Source organism: Patiria miniata, unplaced genomic scaffold (genome assembly GCF_015706575.1).
Source record: "Patiria miniata isolate m_02_andy unplaced genomic scaffold, ASM1570657v1 HiC_scaffold_7, whole genome shotgun sequence".
NCBI classification, from domain to species: domain Eukaryota; kingdom Metazoa; phylum Echinodermata; class Asteroidea; order Valvatida; family Asterinidae; genus Patiria; species Patiria miniata.
The window spans coordinates 27,414,145-27,434,328 of NW_024037074.1; the positions used below are offsets into that span (position 1 = coordinate 27,414,145).

General features: G+C 39.5%; 1 protein-coding gene across 1 annotated transcript in view; it reads right to left on the minus strand.

Annotated features, from left to right (window-relative positions):
- LOC119745073 (fibrillin-2-like) overlaps positions 1-19,911 on the minus strand; it is a 42,563-nt gene extending 22,652 nt beyond the window's left edge. The window contains exons 1-21 of the mRNA XM_038221296.1: positions 19,843-19,911; positions 17,807-17,938; positions 16,533-16,983; positions 15,488-15,667; positions 14,890-15,000; positions 14,229-14,449; positions 13,030-13,114; positions 12,534-12,698; positions 11,338-11,454; positions 10,616-10,873; positions 9,723-9,875; positions 8,895-9,076; positions 7,773-7,953; positions 6,122-6,268; positions 5,009-5,140; positions 4,126-4,251; positions 3,645-3,893; positions 2,986-3,114; positions 2,185-2,304; positions 758-874; positions 255-374 (exon numbers count right to left, since the gene is read on the minus strand). Of these exons, the coding sequence (XP_038077224.1) occupies positions 255-374; positions 758-874; positions 2,185-2,304; positions 2,986-3,114; positions 3,645-3,893; positions 4,126-4,251; positions 5,009-5,140; positions 6,122-6,268; positions 7,773-7,953; positions 8,895-9,076; positions 9,723-9,875; positions 10,616-10,873; positions 11,338-11,454; positions 12,534-12,698; positions 13,030-13,114; positions 14,229-14,449; positions 14,890-15,000; positions 15,488-15,667; positions 16,533-16,983; positions 17,807-17,938; positions 19,843-19,911 (3,445 nt within the window). The remainder of the gene's footprint in view (positions 1-254; positions 375-757; positions 875-2,184; positions 2,305-2,985; positions 3,115-3,644; positions 3,894-4,125; positions 4,252-5,008; positions 5,141-6,121; positions 6,269-7,772; positions 7,954-8,894; positions 9,077-9,722; positions 9,876-10,615; positions 10,874-11,337; positions 11,455-12,533; positions 12,699-13,029; positions 13,115-14,228; positions 14,450-14,889; positions 15,001-15,487; positions 15,668-16,532; positions 16,984-17,806; positions 17,939-19,842) is intronic.
- Positions 19,912-20,184: the final 273 nt, after the last annotated feature.

The window sequence follows — 20,184 nt, forward strand, 5'->3', positions numbered from 1 at the left end:
ACAATTGCTCAACTGCAATAAAGTTAGAAGTCTGTAATTCCGTCACTTGGCTTTGAATTCCCGAATGTTTAAAGCCACTGGAAAAAAATTCTTGCAGTCTTGATTTGAAATAAAACTTACTCTGGAATTGTCACTTGTCTAGCAGTTCGTATAATTCTTTCTGAAATTCTTAAAAAAGTACTTAAGCTTACTTTGTTGTAACAGATCATGAATAATGTAACATTACGTAGGAAGAAGCTGTAAAACAAAGCTACCTTCACAAACTGTAAGATCACCATCGATTGCGTATCCAGAGTAGCAGAGACATGAGTCCGTATTGTTCATTCTGTAGCAGTCACCATGGGTACAATTGGTATTCAAACACTTCATTTCAGCTGTGTGAGAAATAAAAAACATTGTGATGGCCAATAAGTTCATACAAGTCTTTGTATATACGCACTTTGTATATAGTGCTGAAGAGGAAATAATTGCACACAAAATATTATTTTCAGTTAAAGACCGTTTTAAAACTGGCTCCGAATTCAGCATTGAAACTTACACATACTATAAGAAAGTCGTTTAATGTTTACTTAATAATTAAATTCCCCAATTTTCTTCTTATAATTTTATTTGCTTATCGAACAAAACAGATTTAAAAAAATCGCCTGCACGAAGTGCTATGGTTTTGGGTGTTTTTTTTTGTATATTTGAATGTGCTTCTTTGATGGAACTTTCATAAACTAAATGTGTTGACGTGTCAGGCAAATGAATATCTTACCTTGGCAAACCCTATCTTGAAAGATGAAACCAGCGCTACAATTGCAAGTAAATGTACCTTCAGCGTTTGAACACTCTTGCTGGCAGTCGTCTATTTCAAGAGTGCATTCGTCAATGTCTGTACAAAACCAAAGTAGATTAGTGAGTGGAAAAGTGTCCTATCGTTCACATTTATGAGGCATACACTGCTTCTAAAGTTGTATTGGTTGCTATGCATTTTGACAGAGCCACCTTTACGCGTGTGAATAATTTAAAGATTGTTTCAAATATGTATGATCTTCAACATCAATTGATATTTGTTTAAACTCATCCCATTTCAAAGGTGATTAGAGATGACAAAAACTATAATGGGGCATTCCCATCCTAAACTGTGTTTCTGCCACAAGTAAGTGCAAACTTAGTACGCTGCGCAATGGGGGAAATAGAGGGTCAAAACACCCCAAAACGGATGATTATGATTTAAATGTACAACATGAAGTACCAAAAGAGAAGAAAAAAATGAAATCAATTTGAAATTATAATTATTTCGTTTTATTCTTTGTTGACAGAGAGCAATAATTATTAAAGTTTACAGCTACGGTATTGAGCAGATTTCACGGCAAGATGCACAGAAAAGGGTTCTCGCAGATCTTGCGAGATTTTTTATCTCGAGTAAAAAAAGTTGTAAGAAAGTTCGTGGACAAATGGGAAAGGAAACAATTACAATTTTTGTAAGTGGGGTAGGGTCTTTAATGTACATTAACTTGCACGGTTGATTCCAAGCTTAAATGGTTTCGGTTCCGTTTAATTCAAAGAATCTTGGGCCATAATTCGTTTTTATTTAAAAGTTAACAAGTTGGGTTCCAATGTTTAAAGAAACCCCTATTCACTTATTTTTAAGTAATTGCCATCATGTTATTTCTTTCTAGAATTCAACTATAGATGCATCAAGGACAAGACTAATATTGGTCTCGCAGTAGACAATAATTTGCTTTTGTTTCATGTTACCGATACTAGATTTAAATGTCTGAATCTCATTATTTTACTTTCTCAATTTCAAATTTATCAAATGAAAATGAGCCACAAACGTTCTTCAACTGTAGTTTTAAAAAAGGATGCGTGTTGTTAACAGTTGTATGGAGTTTTACAGAAATTCTGTTAAAAATTTGACAATTATTCTGTACTTTGTCAAGAGTAATCCCATACGTAATCGCTTCTACTTTGTCATTAGGATATCACTACAACAGCTTCATTCTTTGTCAATATGGTATTTGTATGTCAATGAATGAGCAATGCTAACTACGGGATATTAAAAGTAAATAATTTTTTTTGAAAAGGCGTAGAATGCCAAAAGAAAAAATTGCATTTTTTGGTTGATAATTCAGACAAACAAGACAAAAATTCCCAACTACCTATGCATTGCTGATCATATATTATTGGACATCTCACCTGTACATGTCTGCCCGTCCCCTGTGTATCCAGTCACACAGTCACACTGATAGCTACCGTCCGTGTTGGTGCAACGAGCGTTCGAAGAGCAATCATTACTTTTCTGACACTCATCGATATCTACAACGACCAAAGTTTGCGACAGGATAAAACATGTGGGAAATGAAAAAATACTGGCTTTGCCATTGGAGTCAATTTCAACTTCTTCGTTCAACAGCGCGTTTGCAGAGCAAGAAAAAACGTGACAGCACATCCCGGCACATAACAAAAAAGGGATGTAGGACTCCCCAACCCCTCCCCCCCCAAAAAAAAGAGGGTGCCTGGGACCAACGACACACTAGCTTTCCTACCGTACATGAAATGCCCTGCACGTGGCACAGCCTTACACATGCTTACGTTTTAAATTGTGGTTGTGCTTATACAGGTAATTTTGATTAATTTTATAGGCCATAACAAACGCCGTATAGCAAACTGCGCGTTTTGCACAGTGGAAACCAACACCCCTAATCATAGCTGCATGGACACACGTTCTCAGTCAGATCTTCATAGCATTTTATAGTCATAAGAAATGTAAGAGGTAGACACTGAATGCAAAAACACTGGCAACCAACGTCCAACGGACAAAACGTGCATTTTCATTTGAGAAAGATTGTATATCTGGGGAAAGTGTTTGATTGAAATAATTGTCGGTACCTGCCGCTTCCGGTCCTTTATTTGGCAGCCCTTTACCCATCGCAGGCCTTGTATTAGGCCGGACTTACAGGGTTTACAAATACGTACAACACATTTTGTTTCATATACCTGTGCAGGATGTCACACCGTTCCCTGTATATCCATCCTTACAGCTGCAGACAAAGCTACCCACTGTGTTGCTACACTGACCAGTAACGGCCAAACAATTGTCCTGACCTGTGGTGCACTCATTGAAATCTGGGAATCAACAGTTATACCAGAAAAAATAACGGTGTGCTGAAATAAGGTATTTTGTAGCTACAAATGTGTCATTGTCGTATGGTTGGCAACAATGAATAGTTATCTAAAAATTAAAATCAAAGCTACACGAAGTAATTGGAGGCAACCAAATTGAGTACAAGCTAAAGGAATCATCACGATGAACAAGTTGCATGTTTTAAACAGTTAATGGCAATTACATGACACTAAAACACTACACTAACATTACACTAAAAGTTGCCTTTCATTTTGTTCCTGGATATTCCTGTAAATAAATTACCTGCAAGTTTCCCTGTGTGCCATTGTCTATTTAGACCACGTGTTGGATATGTGGTTTAGGTTTAGATGACGATGACACTATGATGAAAGTCCACAAATTAACTACCCTGTCACATATATTGACCTTACAAGTGAGACACTAAACACAAAATCCTCCTTTTCAATGCATCACATTGAGGAAATAAAGCATTCCAAACGTCTACCTGGCTGTATGTGATAGCATGACTTACCCACACACATCATTCCGTTTCCAGCGTATCCAGCATAACACTGGCATGTAAAGCTGCCTTGGGTGTCTGTACATGCAGCGTTCTCATGGCAGACTGGTGACAGGCCGGCACATTCGTCTATATTGGTGCAATTGGTGCCGTCACCAGTCCAGCCAACCTTGCAAGCACACATGTATGATCCCACAGTGTTTGTACAATCGGATTCCGCATGACATTTGTAATCCATGTTCCTTCTGCATTCATTCAGGTCTATTAATATATATAAACGAAGAAATGTTTTGAGAAAAACTTGCAGCCGAGTTTGACTTGATGACGTCAAGGCTTTCACGCTGCAAACTCACTAAATGGGTACGCAATTCAACACCAACAGGTTTCGCCATGAAACTTGTATTACACCAATTTACTCCACATTTGCATGGGCAAGAAAATGGAGATGAGGCAAGTATTTCTCAAATTGATAAATAAATACACACGGCCTTACCTGAGCAAGTCTTGCCATCACCTTCATATCCAGCAGTGCACACACACATGTACGAGCCTATGGTGTTTTCACAGTTAGCATTCCCGTCGCAAGTGTACAAACTACTGTCCATGCATTCAAGGAGGTCTGAAAAGAAACAATTTGAAACATAAAACATGGATTCCAACGAGATAGAGTTACTCTGTGTGCCTTAATTAACCCTGCACGGCATAAGCAAGTGGATACTTATCCCAAAAAGGGAATCTTCGTGATTTGTTTTACTTTCCATGTGACCGGCCCTATCTTACCTCCAACCACTCACTCCATCCTTGCCATTTATTCAATGACATATTTGTTTGCCATAGGTTTGGTAAGTTCGTCATCCTTTTTGAGCATGGTCGGTTTGACAATGATACAGAAAAAACGGTGTGGTTTGGTACCTGTAATTTAATCTAGTCCAGAGTCGGCTGTCAGCTAGCCTCAAAGGCTGGCACATATCAAGCTTTTAGGTGTTTCAACGTGTCTGATGGGATTAGTTTGTTAACAGAAGTTTCTTTGGTTGCCTTTGTCTCAATGTCTTCCCTTAATAACATGGACGCGTTTACCACAATAGTATAAGTGAATGGTGAATTATCCGAATAATTAATTCCACAACTAACTATTGCAAAGGTTCGCGTGCACAGGCGTGTGAAGTATGCACAATTTCCAAATTACATGTCTACAAACATGTAGCTGCATCTCGTGCAGCAGGCATACAGCACCAATGAACACAAGTGTCTCTTCCATCTTCAGCAGTCCTTCAGCCCCACTGTCTCTCACTTTGTAACTGTTGTAACTGTGCTTGAGTTCGTGCTTGTACAATGTATTCTGACATCTCATCAGCTGTCCTCATAAACACACATACCTGTACATGATGTTCCATCCATGAAGTCATCCCGGAAGCCTGGATTACATTTGCACTCAAAGCCGCCTTGGGTGTTGTTACACACAGCGTTGAAGTCACAGTTGTCCAGGTCCATTTCACATTCGTCGATATCTACATCATGTGAATCAAACACAACTGTAATAACTCCTGGTTTCACAGAGTGAAAGGCTGACAAGAAACGATGTGCCTGAAATCCTCTGATACGACAAGACTTAAACTAGACTTGAAGGAAAAAGGCCGAAATTAGAATACTTTTCAATAAAGTTTTAAAGGGGGGGTGGTTTTTTTCATCTTGGTTATTTTTTTCTTTCTTTATGGGGCACCTTGGCAGAAATTCAGGACACCATCAGAAATAAATGAGCATGGATGCTATAGTCTGAGTCACCAAATGTAAATGACAACTTCATCACAGGAAGGATCGGTGAAAGTTGCTCTGAATATTATACAAGAAGTACCTGATACAATAAGGCTATTGTTGAAACCTTTTCTTTACCTAATTATCCGATATTCACAGGATCCGTGCAATTACTTTTTTTTCTTGGGAACACATTTTTTTGGGAACTTTCTACTTGTTTAAAATGTTTAAAATTGTACTTCTCTTTTCAGATAATATATTTGAAAAGTGCACGCATTTAAACATTTAACATTTCCGTGCTTTTCTGGACAACTGAGGGCAACAATAGTTGTTGTGGATGTCATTTCAGAAAGACACTGTTTAGCTTAGGGGTTTTCTGTTCAACCCCTCCCCCCCAAAAAAAAAAAAAGAATGACATCATAATATCAATCATATTAGCAATTTTTGTGGGCTGAAAAAGTTGTGACATTGAGGTTTCTGCCCGTAATGAGATTACAGTTTTGATCACGAATACTGAAATTCGGATTCGCATGAAAACAAACAACTAAAAACTCTTAGAATGGCAAAACGAAAATTACACATAAGGTTAAAGGGGACAAAAAGAAGCATTTTCAAGGACTGCATTAAAAAAAATTGCAACCATGGGCCTTTAATGAGATCACTTCTGATGTATGGTGTCCGCTCACTTTCCGCAGGCTTATCTATGTATATGTGCAGACAACGAATACAGGACATACCGATGCATCGCCTGTTGTCAATGTACAAAGAGTAGCCAGATTTGCAGCTGCAGTTGTAGTCCTTGAGGATGTTTTCGCAGATCTGATCACAACCGCGTCCACCACTGCTGGCCGGCTCGTCTTTGTACAGCTCACACTCGTCGACATCTGCAGGAAAATCAACAGCGCATCTTCAGGGTAACATGGTGCACCATTCAAAATTGATCTGAGATCCATACATATCAATCATTAAGTATTCAGTTTCAAAACGTCATTATCAGATGATTAGAATCACTGTGTTCTTTGTCGATATCATATATCACGAGAGAAGATGGTGGGTGGTAGAGGTGGCTTAGCCCCCCTCCCCCTCCCTTTCAGTAAGTACCAAGGCCATATGTGCCTCCTTTTGTGCTGCTGACGTCAACCCCTCATTCGCCGAATTAGACAATTAACACCGATCCATCAAACTCTGCAACTGCATGTAGTTTTCTAATGATGCAAACTACATTCAAACTTTGACCGACCATACAACATGGCCCTCAAAATAGGCTCATATTCTTTTTTAAGTAAGATGTAAGCTTTCCCGCTTACATCCTTTACCCCTAAATAAAATTGGTGCATTTTTAGCTACTCAACTGTTTATTCTGTTTATGTGGGGGGAATGGAATGGATAAATGGCCCATCTCCATGGCCAAAAGAAGAGTGGGGGTATATCCTCTCTATCCCGAGGATTTACGTCCTTTAGTACTTTCTACAATTATACACTGTGGTCATGTGAAGCCAATTTTTATGAAAATTCTGTTCTCACCTGCATTGCAAGAACAGGGTGTACAAAATAAAGGTAATAAACAAAAATGGGCTAATATGTAACAGTTTTGAATTTTGAACCTTAAAGGGTGGTTCAATAGCTCTTCGCTGATATCTTATTTGCATCTCTTCAGTCACGGATGACTTCAGAGCACCATTGATTTCAAAACAATGGCCAACAAACCCCTGTTGCTGAGTTAAGCTGTGGGATGAATGCGCTGTCGCTGTGGACAGTGCGTTAAAAGGGGTAAGGTAAAGATGTTGTTGCTTCAAATGGTACAAAATAATGTAGTCCATGAATTATTTAACATTCCAGAGATTTTGTCATCACTTTTTCCACGTTTGGCTGATTCATTGGTGAATTGAGCAGCTGTCCGAAAAAGTGCCCAGACACAGTGGATTATGTGTTGATTGGGTAGGAGAAAACATCTTGAAAGGTAAGTATAGATGGAATATCATGCTTTAAGCTTGAACATCTCTGACATATCTCACCACTGATTCAGCAAACTTGGAAACAGGGGTTTGTTGGCCTTTGTTTTTTTTTAAATCAATGGTGCTCGGTCATCATGACTGAAGAGATGCAATTAAGATATTATCGAAACGTTAGTGAACTACCCCTTCTGATGGAGCCACTTTGACAGTATTCAAGTTCGTAACGTTTACATATTAACCCATTATTTGTGGATTACCTTTTTTGATACATCATGCATATCTCTTGAAATTGAATTGACTGTGGGCGACATAACATGCAAAAGATGCAATAATCTTAGAGTTGCTTATTGGTGGCTTGTCTATTTGACGTCACTGTTAATATTATGGTCTATGGGCAAATAAGTCTGGGCCTACCAAGAAAGTCTGTGCCTACCCTGACAGAATCTGCCGTCACCCTCAAGTCCCTCAGGGCAAGGGCCACAGGTGCTGTTTAGAGACGGTGGTTGCTCATCAAAACAGGCTACGCCCATGAAACAAGGGCCGTCCTCACAGGCATTGTAATTCACTTCACAGAACTCACCACTCCAGCCAGGTTTACACTCACATAGCACCACCTAGATATGAAATGATTGACAATGGCCAATTTATAAATGTGAACAAAAATCTAAATTACTTCATACTTGTGATTATATTGCTATAGACATCCAACTATTTTTAAGGTAGTTTCTACAAATTTAGCCCATGTCCTCGAGCAGGACACTTTCTGTGAAAGCCCTTTCATGCTTTCATAATCTCAGTGCTGAACCTAACGATTTTTCACACTAGCATCCAACACAGCTTCCACACGTGGCTAAATCTACCCGTCTGGAAAATCTGATCGTTTACAAACTTATATAAGTGTCGTCAGGCCCGTCAAGTTCTTCATGTCTGTCAGGTCTGCCTGGTTCGTGACTGTCATTACGTCGTCATCAGGCCGTTCAGGTCCATCTGGTCCGTTAGGCCCTCAAGGTCCCTTAGGTCCGTCAGGTCCGTCAGGTCCGTCAGGCCCGTCAGATCGGTCAGGTCTATGAGGCCCATGAGGCTTGAGAGGTCCTTAAGGAACGCCAGGTCATTCATGTCAGTCAAGTACATCAGGACCGCCAGGTCCACCAGGTCCGTCAGGTCCATCAGGCCCGTTGGGTATGTTGGGCCTATCAGACCCTCCAGGCTCCTAAGCCATGTCGGACCCGTCAGACCCAACAGGTCCATCAGGTCTGTCAAGTCCATCGGGTTCAGGGTCATCATGCCTGTTAGGCCTCTCAGGACCGTCAGGTCTGACAGGGTCCTCAGACCCGTCAGGCCTGTCGGGTCTATCAGGTATATGTTAGGCCCATCAGGCCCGTCAGGTTCATCAGGTCCCTGAGGTCCATCAGGATGTCAGGCCGATTTGGTCACTCAGGTTCATTAGATCCGTCAGGTCCATGTGGTACATCAGGTCCTGTCAGGTCCATTGGCCCATCAGGGCCGACACGCTCGTCGACGCCCGTCAGGTTCAGTAAAAGCAACAAGCACTTACCCCAAAACGGTCTTCGACAATATTTGTGCCGATCACAAACTCATCCCACAAACACATGCCACTGTTCATGCAGTCACAGAGCTGTACGATAGGTTCGTGTGTTGCATTAGCTTTGCCATCTGTTGCTAGGAAACCAATCATTACTTTTGACTTGTCCATTGGTGTCCATTTGAAGAGACCACCTGTAATTATCGAAGTGTTAATGCATGTTAAAATTTTTAAGTTGAATGTGCCTTATTTGCCGTACTTCTACTTTTAGATGTGCTGTTTGTAATATGTGTTTGCCTAGAAGGGTCGGCTTAGTTAGTTTGTTTCTGCCTCTATCAGAATGGGTAATGTAGGGACCGACTCTTGCAGGGCAGATCAATAGTAAACTCCGTTTTTACAGAGGGTTAAGGTTGCCCAAAATAGAACATAGTAGTTTTTTGTTATTAAGATAAAATATACAATAATACAATCTTTTAGGAGAATAAAATTTGTTGTCAAAAAGCGTGAGCAGTACATTTTAAGTCTAATGCTTATGAACATCAGCACTGAAGTAGCTAGCGGTGGCAGATCAAGGATTTTCCTGACATGGGTTGCTGGGCTTTTTGTAAGCCCAGGCATTTTGGATAGTTTCCATAAGGCCTATGCATATAAGTAACACTGGCCAGTCGAGGAGTGGTTCGGGAAGAGTTAAGAAAGCATCTCTTTTGGATCTGGACTTGGCAAGAGCTTTAGTTCGTTGGTTCAAGTCACACAATTGAGGCAATGCTTTTGTTCTCGCAGGTTACATTTGACTGCAGTGAGTACACTGCTCTCATAAAATAATGCTCATGGAAGGCAAACCCTGTTCAGTGATGGTTGCTTTTGCGAGTGGCTCAACCAATGCAAATGTAACATCGTCTCCATCTGGATCAATGGCTCCCAGTTGCTCCGTTAATTCCACTCCTACGATCACCCGCAAGGTATCCGAAGCGGTTATGTTTGGCGGGAAATTGGCTGCGAAATGTTAAAAATAAACAAACAACAGTCAAATACCGGACATTTGGCTATAATTATCATCGCCTTTGGCTCCCATTTTTTACCAATACTGACCAAAAACAAAAATAAATAGGGAGGTTGTAGGGAAGTTATACTGTATTTGAAAGATAGGTTACTTGCATACTCTTCAGCATGGTACTAAGTGAGCATGCGTAAGAGCTCTCTACGAAGAGCTACTTAGTGGGTGAGTCCAAAAAAAAAGCGGAACTCAAACCCCAAACAAATATTTCATATTTCAATATAAGAATGACTGCATAGCCAATTTCAGAAACTGCTTTTAGATGAGAAAAAAATTACAGAAATTGCTCAATCCGCTCAAAGAATATCGCTTAGGCAAATAATATGATTAATGAGATCCCTTTTTTTAACAAAGCGGGCCTTCAAAAGGATTTTGTTGAATATTTTTAACTTTTAAACTGAGGTTTTATCGCTGGTGATGTTTGAAGACATTGTGACGACAATTCTTGAAATTGCATTTTTGGACAAGAGAGGTTTTAAGGTCATTGTGTGTAAATGATATACTTTGAAGGGATTGAGGAATTTAGGTAATTGTTTATCCAAAAGTAGTTTATTAAATTGGCTTTCCAGTCTCTATTATTTTTGGTGCTACATGTTTTGAAATATGAATTTTTTTTTGGAGGCTTGGGTTCCGCTTTTTTTTTTACTTAGCCTGTATATTAATTATAGGCTGTACTTACTTGCAGCACTTTCGGTTGCAGAGTTCATTTCATTCAGCATCACTGTAGACTGTCCTATGTTTTCGTCGTCTGTAGCCAGAGTGTCAAACAAGCACATCTTGTTGTCCCCGCACAGCTCTTGTGCCTTTTCAAGTTTTTCTGGAGTGGCAGCTGCGACAAGATCTTCATAGAAACTTGGCACGAAGGAATGGTCGTTTGAGAGAGCATAACTCTCATCACCCACATAGTAGAAGAGGGAATCCTGTTCAGTGATACGCCCTGCAAGCAGCAAAAGGTATACAAGACTTTTGACAAGAATAAAGCTGAAAAATTAACTAGGAAAAGAATGGTTTCTTTACCTGGCAAACACATATCATCTGTATCCGGCAATTGTTGTTGTAATCAGCATTTGCATGAATACTCTGCATGTATCAGGGCTCAGGTTACTGTTTAAATATCTTTCGCCCTTCCATTACTGTGACCTGGGTTCCAATATTGCTGAAACCATTATGTGGAATGCGTTTTTAGTCCCTACCTAATTAGGTGGGTTTTTTTCTTGGGAAGTCTTTGCCTGGTTTGCCTCCTACCTCTTCCCAAACTACCTGCGTACTCCATTCGGAAAATACCTTAAACTTCGAAGAGGTATCACAACTTAATGCAAGTAAATATACCATCCAAAACAATTTCAAAACAATCAATAACTGTTTAAAGTTGATTGACTTAAACCTGATTGATTGACTTACACGTTTCACCAAAACTATAAAAGTCTTTTTCAATCATCTCTCCGTTTTCACCGGTGCCTGCTTGTATAGTACCATCACGTCTGGTTGCGTCATTGCTTTGGTCGCTATCCCAAACACCTAAACAGCAGACATTCATATTTACAGAATAAGAACCTTCCCTCCAACGACAAGGATATATGAGAACGGCAAGGGGCGTTATTCACGGGTCGGCCATATTGAAATGAAGGTGAGGTAAAATCTTCTTTTGTCAATCTTGCGAAGAGAAATGAAAGCAACGACATAACAATTAATTAATTACATAGGCCTATCATACCAGTCTGCTCTAATGAATAAATTACAAATGTGTGATCAACACAACCCAATGTTTAAAAAGAAATTAAAGTAAGGCTAAGATGTATATAGTCTGGCACCGTCCAATTCAACAGTTAAACATTAATAAAATACATACAGGGAACCCGACCGAAATGGTTTCATCGTAAAAAAAGTCCATGCCTTCAAAGATCTTGAAATTTTATAAACTATGTGCCATGTGACGTCATGCCGATGGGCAACCGCAAAAAAGTAAGAATCTTTGCACGTTATTTGGCCTCATTAAAAAGTATATGTCAACCCCTTTCAACCAGTCATATTTCAAGAGATGTACACTTAGTGCGGAAGAAAACCATTTGATTTATGTTGAATTCACATGACCATACAATCCAACTCTGTAAGCAAAACCACATGGTCTATAATAATTTGCTAAGTATTGTTTGCCGGATGCCTTTATGATGCTGGCTTCCCTTTTGTCTTATGTTTTTGCAACACTTTGTTCATGTCATGCGTAGAATGCAGCACTTTCTTCGCATTTCTTTGGAGATCTATTAGTAGACCCTTGTGACAGAACATTGGGCCAATGGTGCGCTGGCATTTATCGGGAAATATTTCGAATACTGTAAAAAGAGTCTATCACAGGTAAATCGAGATATCCAAATGGGTGATAACAAAAGCACGCGTCTGTCAGTTCATTGAAATAATAGGACTAGATGGCTTGCAATTGGATAGTGGTGGACTTCTAACAGCTTGTTAGGACTTGACAAAACACTGGAAATTCGTATAAATCAGAATGAAGGCAGAGTGCATTCTATAATTTCATACAGTTACAAGGGAATTAAGTAAGTATTCAAAGATTTAATTTGAGTAATTTGAGTTGCACTCACCCATTAATCCTTTGGTTTTCCCACGGTATGTTTCCCCAAACTGGACAGTCATGTCTCCAATGCTGTTGTTTACTCCTACTGTAAACTGAATATCGCCGGGGAACGTGGTGACCACTTTGTTAGTCGATGCATCCCTTTTGACAGTCACATTGCCAATTAGCAATCCTGAAAATATGGAATTGTATATACTGAAGTCACCGTAATACATTTGCACAAGCTTAATCCAAAGGCCATTTTTATAATTAGTAAATTGTCACTCAAAGGGTTATTAAGGGCCACTAAAATATTTAAGGACAGCACAGGAAGTTGCACATGACCTAATCCGATAGCGTCAACAAGTTACTCGTGCTATTATGGTGGAGTGATAAGCACCGATGTTGGGATTATTACTCTACCATACTTTTTATTTATTTTTTTTTTTTTTTTTGGGGGGGGGGGGCTGGGGTGGGGTGTGACCGTGAAGATAAAAAGTAAACACCATCAATTGCACATGTACCTGCTGTTGTAGGCGTGACAATATTTCCATTGACCGTTGTTATCAGATCATCAGCCTGCTGTCTTCTGTTCAATTTCACTTCAACCTGGGGGAAAACTCACCCTCATTAAACACAACAGATGCACGTCAAGTTGAAGAGGTTCAGCAACTTTACAAACCATTATTCTCAAGCCAGGCAACACACAAAACCACACATTCAGGTGATGACTTGGTTTTTTTTTTGAGAGGCATTGTTTTTGAACCGCTATCTTATTTGTACTTGGTCAATGTTTAACTTCATTAAATGGCCATGAATCCCTTGATCAACTTTAAAGGAACAAATCAAATTATCGTTCTGTTGCTAAAAGATATTTGCCTAAACATTTTGGCACGCTTGCTATAAAACGGGGGACGATTCCCCCTTCTTGCCATGCTTGGCATCACTGGGCCCAAAACCTTGGGACCCTCGCCAACAATTCACTAGCCACATCAGCCAAAGTGTTTTAAGTTTTGTCACGTGACTTGAATATATGCCAAAAGTACTTTATAAATTGGAAAAGCACGCTGATTTTTCCCACAGCTCGTAAATACGATTATAAAGCCCCATCAGTACAAATAGGCGCTTCGCTTACTTTTTTAAAAAGATTAAACACAACTTATTTAATATTTTTAATATTTAACGTCCAAATCCAAAGTCTTGTTTATTTAGTTTGAATGAGGCACTGCTCGTCGCAACAATTTTTTTGTCATTTATAAATTTGTAAAATTTGGTGGGTGCATATGAAGGGGAGGAGGTGGGTTTATTTGTGATGTTTCAAAACACTAAGCCGAACTGGCCTTTCTTGCCCTGGATATGGACGTAGTTCGCTGTGCGCGTGCTTGAACTTATGATATTTGTATCACCCTAGAAAATTATCTATCGTTACACCTATGAATATCGTTTTTGGCTTCATGCCATCAAGGGGTGTCCAGCTGCAATCAGGCGTTTTTCGGCACCATAGCAACCATCAGGTGATAAAAGAGAGTTTGGGACTCAACCGTGTGTTTGTGGAGATTAATGTATTATATCCTTCAGTGATAAAGTGCATTATTTTATTCTAAGTGAAATATTTCTGATCGTTCTTGATCTGGTGTAAAACACGTGCAGAAACGTGCGATCTCTGTAAGTTTGGAGACAAAGGTTGTTGTGTTGTGTCACGAGAAAATGAAGTGTTACAAACCCTTGCAACTCCGAGATACTCTGCCGCAAACCCAGAGTAGAATGTTGCATCCGTCAGTTGACCAGTTTCTGCATTGGTAGCGCGCTGTGTCCGGCCTTGTAGCTGAAAGCTGTTTGCTCCTTTGTCATCTTCGACGAGTACTACCGTGTATTCACCAAGACCATTGAAGGTGTACTCCATTCCGTCTAGAGTTTTGATGTGGGGGTCTCCCCAAGACCAGACTTTGAAAATAAAAAAAATTAAAATCAATGCCTGCATTTGTGTTAGAATAAAACCAGAAAAAAAAATCTTCAACAAATATGTCAGACTCTTGTATCGACCATTTGACACCAGCCTGATCATTTAATTTGACTCACTATATTGCAGGATGTCCAATTTTTGCATGTTAAACACCGAGAAATATATAGCTTTTCATTGACATGAAAGAGTGTTCACGTTTGGACCTACGAAGTGAGTTACAACAAAAACATTCCCTCTGTCTCATATAATTGAATACGTACAGATGTATAGTTAGTATGGATATTTGTTATGTATACAGAAACTTATCTGATTGCACAGCCTAGATCTGAAAGGGCAGACTTATTTTCCACCAGCCTCGTCTGTGTAATATATATTTTTCATCGATCTTTCAGAATGTTTAAAATCAATGTTGCAAACCTACCCCGCCGTGGGGGTTGGTATCTCCAGCAACCCATGGCCGGTCTGTTCTCAAGGTACAGGTCGCAGAGTGTAGAAGATGAACAGCAGTAATACCGAGCCAGTACATCCTCATCTGTGTATAAAATAGGAAATTTGCTGAGCAAATTCCAAGCAATTGGGCCACCTCATCATTTTGCTTCTTGTTCCAAAACAAATATGGGACAACATATTGGATTCACGATAACAATACATTACACCATCAAAGCTGGGCCTCATTGTCACCGAGCTGCTCAGCAGAAAGCACTGCACACATCAGCTAAGGATCGATTGAGGATCGGTTGAGGTCATAGGCAATATGCACTGCATGAACATTTGGCTGAAATCCTGGGGGGGGGGGGGTTCTGTCAAATATTGTTCGATTTGTTTTGCGTACCATACAACACTCTTATTGAATTTACCTGAGACATAATGATCATTTCGCTTTGTTTACAAGGTGGTTTTCGTCCCACCAAGCTCCCACAAAATAAAGTGTGGAAAGGTATTTTAGCTAATGGTATAAATGTAATGTTGCTAAGGTATTTGGGGACTATGGATGATGTGTTTTCTTATTATGTGCTTACCATACCACTGATTAAACAGACTAGATGAGTAAAACCACGGACTGACTGGATAAGACGCAAATACGGAAGCAATTACTGCACTTCTCACGCCTCGGATAAGACTCCAAGTCCATGTACTGTAGCAGCATATTGGGCCTGGTGTATAAGGAAACTGCCACATCCGTACATAGCAAACAGCAGCTGCATGGAAATTACATTGAATATGAAAAGTACAGGGAGTTATTAGTGTGCAAGGAGACGTACATAATAACTTGGTTGTCACGCATATTACGTGTTATTTTTTTTTCTTAGTGTAGCACTGTAGAAGATTCTACAATTTTGAATTTATCAGCAATATGTTTAGTGAGATTGTACAGGGTGAGTAAAAAATAACGAAACCCAAATGTCGGGACCATTGTTTTAGTGACGTTCTGCATGTAGCACTTTTAAAATCTTGGATATGAAAGCCCGATTCATAAGCTTTCTTTCAGTACAAGAATCATTCAAATCACTCATGTTTAAGGTACAGAGTTTTAAAAACATCCGTTGTTTTAAGGTTCTGTCCACTGATCACAAAAAAAGTTCCGTGTTCTTTCAGCAAAACGAAAACAAGTCACATAGGGATGTGTGTGAATTGTTTTTCCTTTTGCTGAAAGAACACACACATTTTTTGTGATCCGTGAACAGAACTTTGAAACGGTGGTTGTGTTGAAAATGTCGTAACTTGAAAAGTACATGAGTGATTTGATTTATTCCTTGTACTAAAAGAAAGCTTATGACTTGGGCTTTCATATCCTAAATTCTGAAAGTGCTAAATGCAGAACTTCTCCAAAACAATCTTTAAGTACATTATGTCTGCTTTTATGCGGATTGAAAGAGTCCTAATATCTCGGTAGCATCAGTTTTAACTCATAAAAAAAGCCTTGGATTACCTGACCTGTTAATTTTTGACTTATTCAAATAGTTTTAAGATTGTTAGACTATCAAGTCAAAAGACAAGTGCCCACTGTTTGCGAGGGCATTCAAACATGCACTGACATATAAGGGAAGTGGATAGGCTACTTACCGAAATATGTGCTCCTTCTTGAATTTGGGAGGAAATATCTGTAGCCGATGTATTCCCATCTTGGGTCCAAAAATGCCTGGATCCAGCTGCACGGACATGTGTGAGCAAACAAATTGTAGTACGAACGGGAGAAGTCATCAAAAACCTGCCTACTGTACCAGTTCCGACAGAACAAGCGGGGATTGACAAAATCGTCTGGCAGGCTGTCAAGTCGCTGGACCCACCGTCCGTATAACCCAGTATTCCCAACAACATTTCCAGGGCGGAAACGCAGGTGGCTCGGTATGTTCAGGTAGAATTTGGTGCCAGATTGTCCGCAGGCGAAGCCCTGGATGACGTTGACGTTTGCTAAGGCCTTCATATTCCAGTTCATGCCGCAGCGGTCGTAGTTGAAGATAACATACCCATGAATGTAATCTGTCACAAGCACAGCTTGGAAAGAGTTGGTATTCTTTGAAACAAGGGGAAAGGCACAATAAGGATAATGATATGAATCCAAACAGGCTCAAATCACAGTTTGGTAAAATTATTCTTCACACACCAAAAACTGACTAGTTTTATCGGGTTTGATATGTTTCTGAGAAAATTGTTCTGGCAGTCTATTCTACACATCAGTGTAAACTAAAGCATGGTATTCAACCTTGTTACACAAATTATTTTGCATACCCCTACAAACAACTTTAGAAACAACGTCATCATCATGTTGTCATGCACGTGATGTTCTTGCACTTTTTGCACTATATTATTTGCAACCAAACATTGCACAGAGTTACATGTACCATACACAGGGTTCCATGAAATCGATTGGTGTAAACCATTTAACGTTATAGTGCATTGAATGCAGTCGTCCTCCACGAGTATCGTAAACAGCAAGCTACCTAGCCATCAAATACAAAATGATGTGACTTTGGATCCTACATTTACAGAAAAACCCAAATTTAACTTAGAAGTGGAGCTTAGATTTTTTTTCTGTAATTGAAATGTTTTTAAAGACATGGTAAACTGACTAAACCATAGCTGGAGAGCACAATTGCTACTGAAACAGCAATCCGAGGGTCGGAGATTCAGGCCCACTCTAGCCAATTTGTAGTCAACATTAAACTGTGCCTAAAGAAAATACGGTACTGTACAAATGTCAGAAGGTCATTTTGCCTGTGGATGTAAAGTTCACCTTTTCGGCATTGCAGAAAAATTTCAAAATCTGCATATTATTTGCTAAGAAAGTTCAGGTTACACCACACGTATGACAGAAAATGCAGCAAATATTTAATTACCTTATCAGGTGAGAGAGGTTCTACATAGCGCCATGTGATGACTACAGCCCAGGCTGCAGTAAAGTTGCCATACTCGGCAGACACGATACCACTCAATGTAGATAACATGGTGGAGCTACTGTCATCATATACCTTTAAAAAAAAAGGAGGGTTGAATATTAGCAATCCGTACACAGAGCATCCCTTGACTCAGTTGCACTGAGAGCCAGGAGCATGGTATACAGGCTCGTGCCTGTTCAAAATAAAATTCCTTTTTTTGAGAGTGCCATACGCTTGCCAGTCAGTAAGATGCATTGTGTCCATCCAATTCAGTGCTTGCAATGTCCACTTATCATAGCGGTTATTAATCTATTATTTTCATTGGTGCAAGTTTAGCGGTTTGCATATGGGCACCGGTTGTATACGCACCGTCCTCGCTCACATTTGAGAAGCACATTTCTGGAAGCATCATTTAACTTGGAAAACATATTCCTTTCATAGCTATCCCCCCCCCCCCATTCTTTTTCTGGTGGAAGATGCTACTGCGCATATGTTTTTTTCCAAAGGTAATTAGATAGTAAGAATATTGTTTGTATAAGCTTAAATATACTGACAGTCCACTATCCATTTCACGAAAACATGACAGTACGCAGGGGGTATTAAAAGCGGCGTACGTGTACTTGCAACGCATACTTGCATGCTTCATGAGTAGAGTCAGATAGGAAAAAAGCAATAGTGCATGCCGCTTTGAATTAAACAAAGCAGTTTTGAAGTCCTCAATTCTCCACATTAAAATGTCATTGATTTCTAACATAATATATATACATGTGTGTTTTTTTTCACGATTTGTTCACAAGTTTTCGGGTGAATGTGTTCTCTTAATGGCCCGACGTGCTGTACTAATGCTCATTTTACTCATTTCGCAGCTCATTTGCACGGATGCTCATTTGTGCCCTTTATTACTCATGTTTTACTCAATTCGCTGCTCATTCGCATATTTGTTGCTCTTTTATTACTCATTTTACTAATTTCACTGCTCATTCGCATATTGCTTGTTCTTGTATTACTCAGTTTACTCATTACACAGCTGATTCGCTCATGGTTGCTCATTGAGCACAGAGACCAGAGATACGCGCAAAGTGAGTAGTTACATATTCAACGTGAATGTTTTTTTCCTGCTGAATCTAACACCATAGTCGTCATCAGAGTGACAAAAGCTTTGGATCAGATATAACCTACGGAGTCATGCAGAAAGTGTACATACTGAAGAGGAATCTAAAATGAATATAGTTGACGATGATCTCTAGTGGAAACTATTCAATCTAAAAATTATGTCGTGGAAAGTTATAAACCCGATTTTTAAAAGCAAATGTTTAAAATTTGGATAAAACAAATTGTGGAACTGAATCTACGCCGGAAGAGGACTACGATTTTGAGGAAGATGATTCGGAATTCGAAACAGAAGTGGAAGAAGACGAATTATCGGATGAAGGTGAGAGTAGTTTTAACTTAAAAAAAAACAATGCTATCTGTCGAGACTGGTTGAAAGACGCCAAAGACGAGATGTGGAAAAGAACGTCTACGGGGGTATGGGTGAAGATAAGGCCAAGGAAAAAGCCAATAGGAAGACCTCTGTACAATCAAGCGAATCTGTTTCAACAGTTACAAGGATTTTTTTTGAGGGGGGGGGCAAATCACCCCGGTAAAGATTTTGGATATTGTAAGTCAAAATCGTCTGACCTTTCCTTCAAAGGGTAATTACCGGAATGTGCAAAACAAGCGTGAAAATAAAAAAAAAAAAAACTTTTGTTTGAAACGAGTTAAGAGAAGATGATGAAACGTCTATGGACATGGACCCTTGACTGGAAATGAGAATTTGTTTGTGACGTCATCGTATATTCAATTACAAACAATTAAAGATGACTGGACAATGTCCAATAAACAAAAGATCACCCGGCGTTTGTAACTCAACAAACGCAAATCGCTAGTTTTTGGCTGTTTTGTTCTTTTACAGAATCACTTCATAAAGGGAGTAATAATAGTCAAAGCCAACTCACCTGAAAGAAGACATTCCTTGTCTGAGAAAACCTTGTGCTGTTGACGTTAGCCCAAAAGGGCGCAACCATTTTTGTGGGGCCCCTGAAGAAACTTTTTGTGGTACGGGGATATGCTCGTTTGTTCAGACTTTGCGCATTGGTAAAGACGATTACACCATTATCTGTGAACTGATGAAACAGACAATCAAAGATGTGTAAGCAGAGCAAAAACAAATCAAACTTTCAATTTAGATATATGTAACAATTTCATGGCACTGCTCCGCCCACAATTTTATGTAAGCAAAAGCACTTGTCGGTATCACAAAGACCATAAATTAGCAATGAGCAAACACTAACACCAGG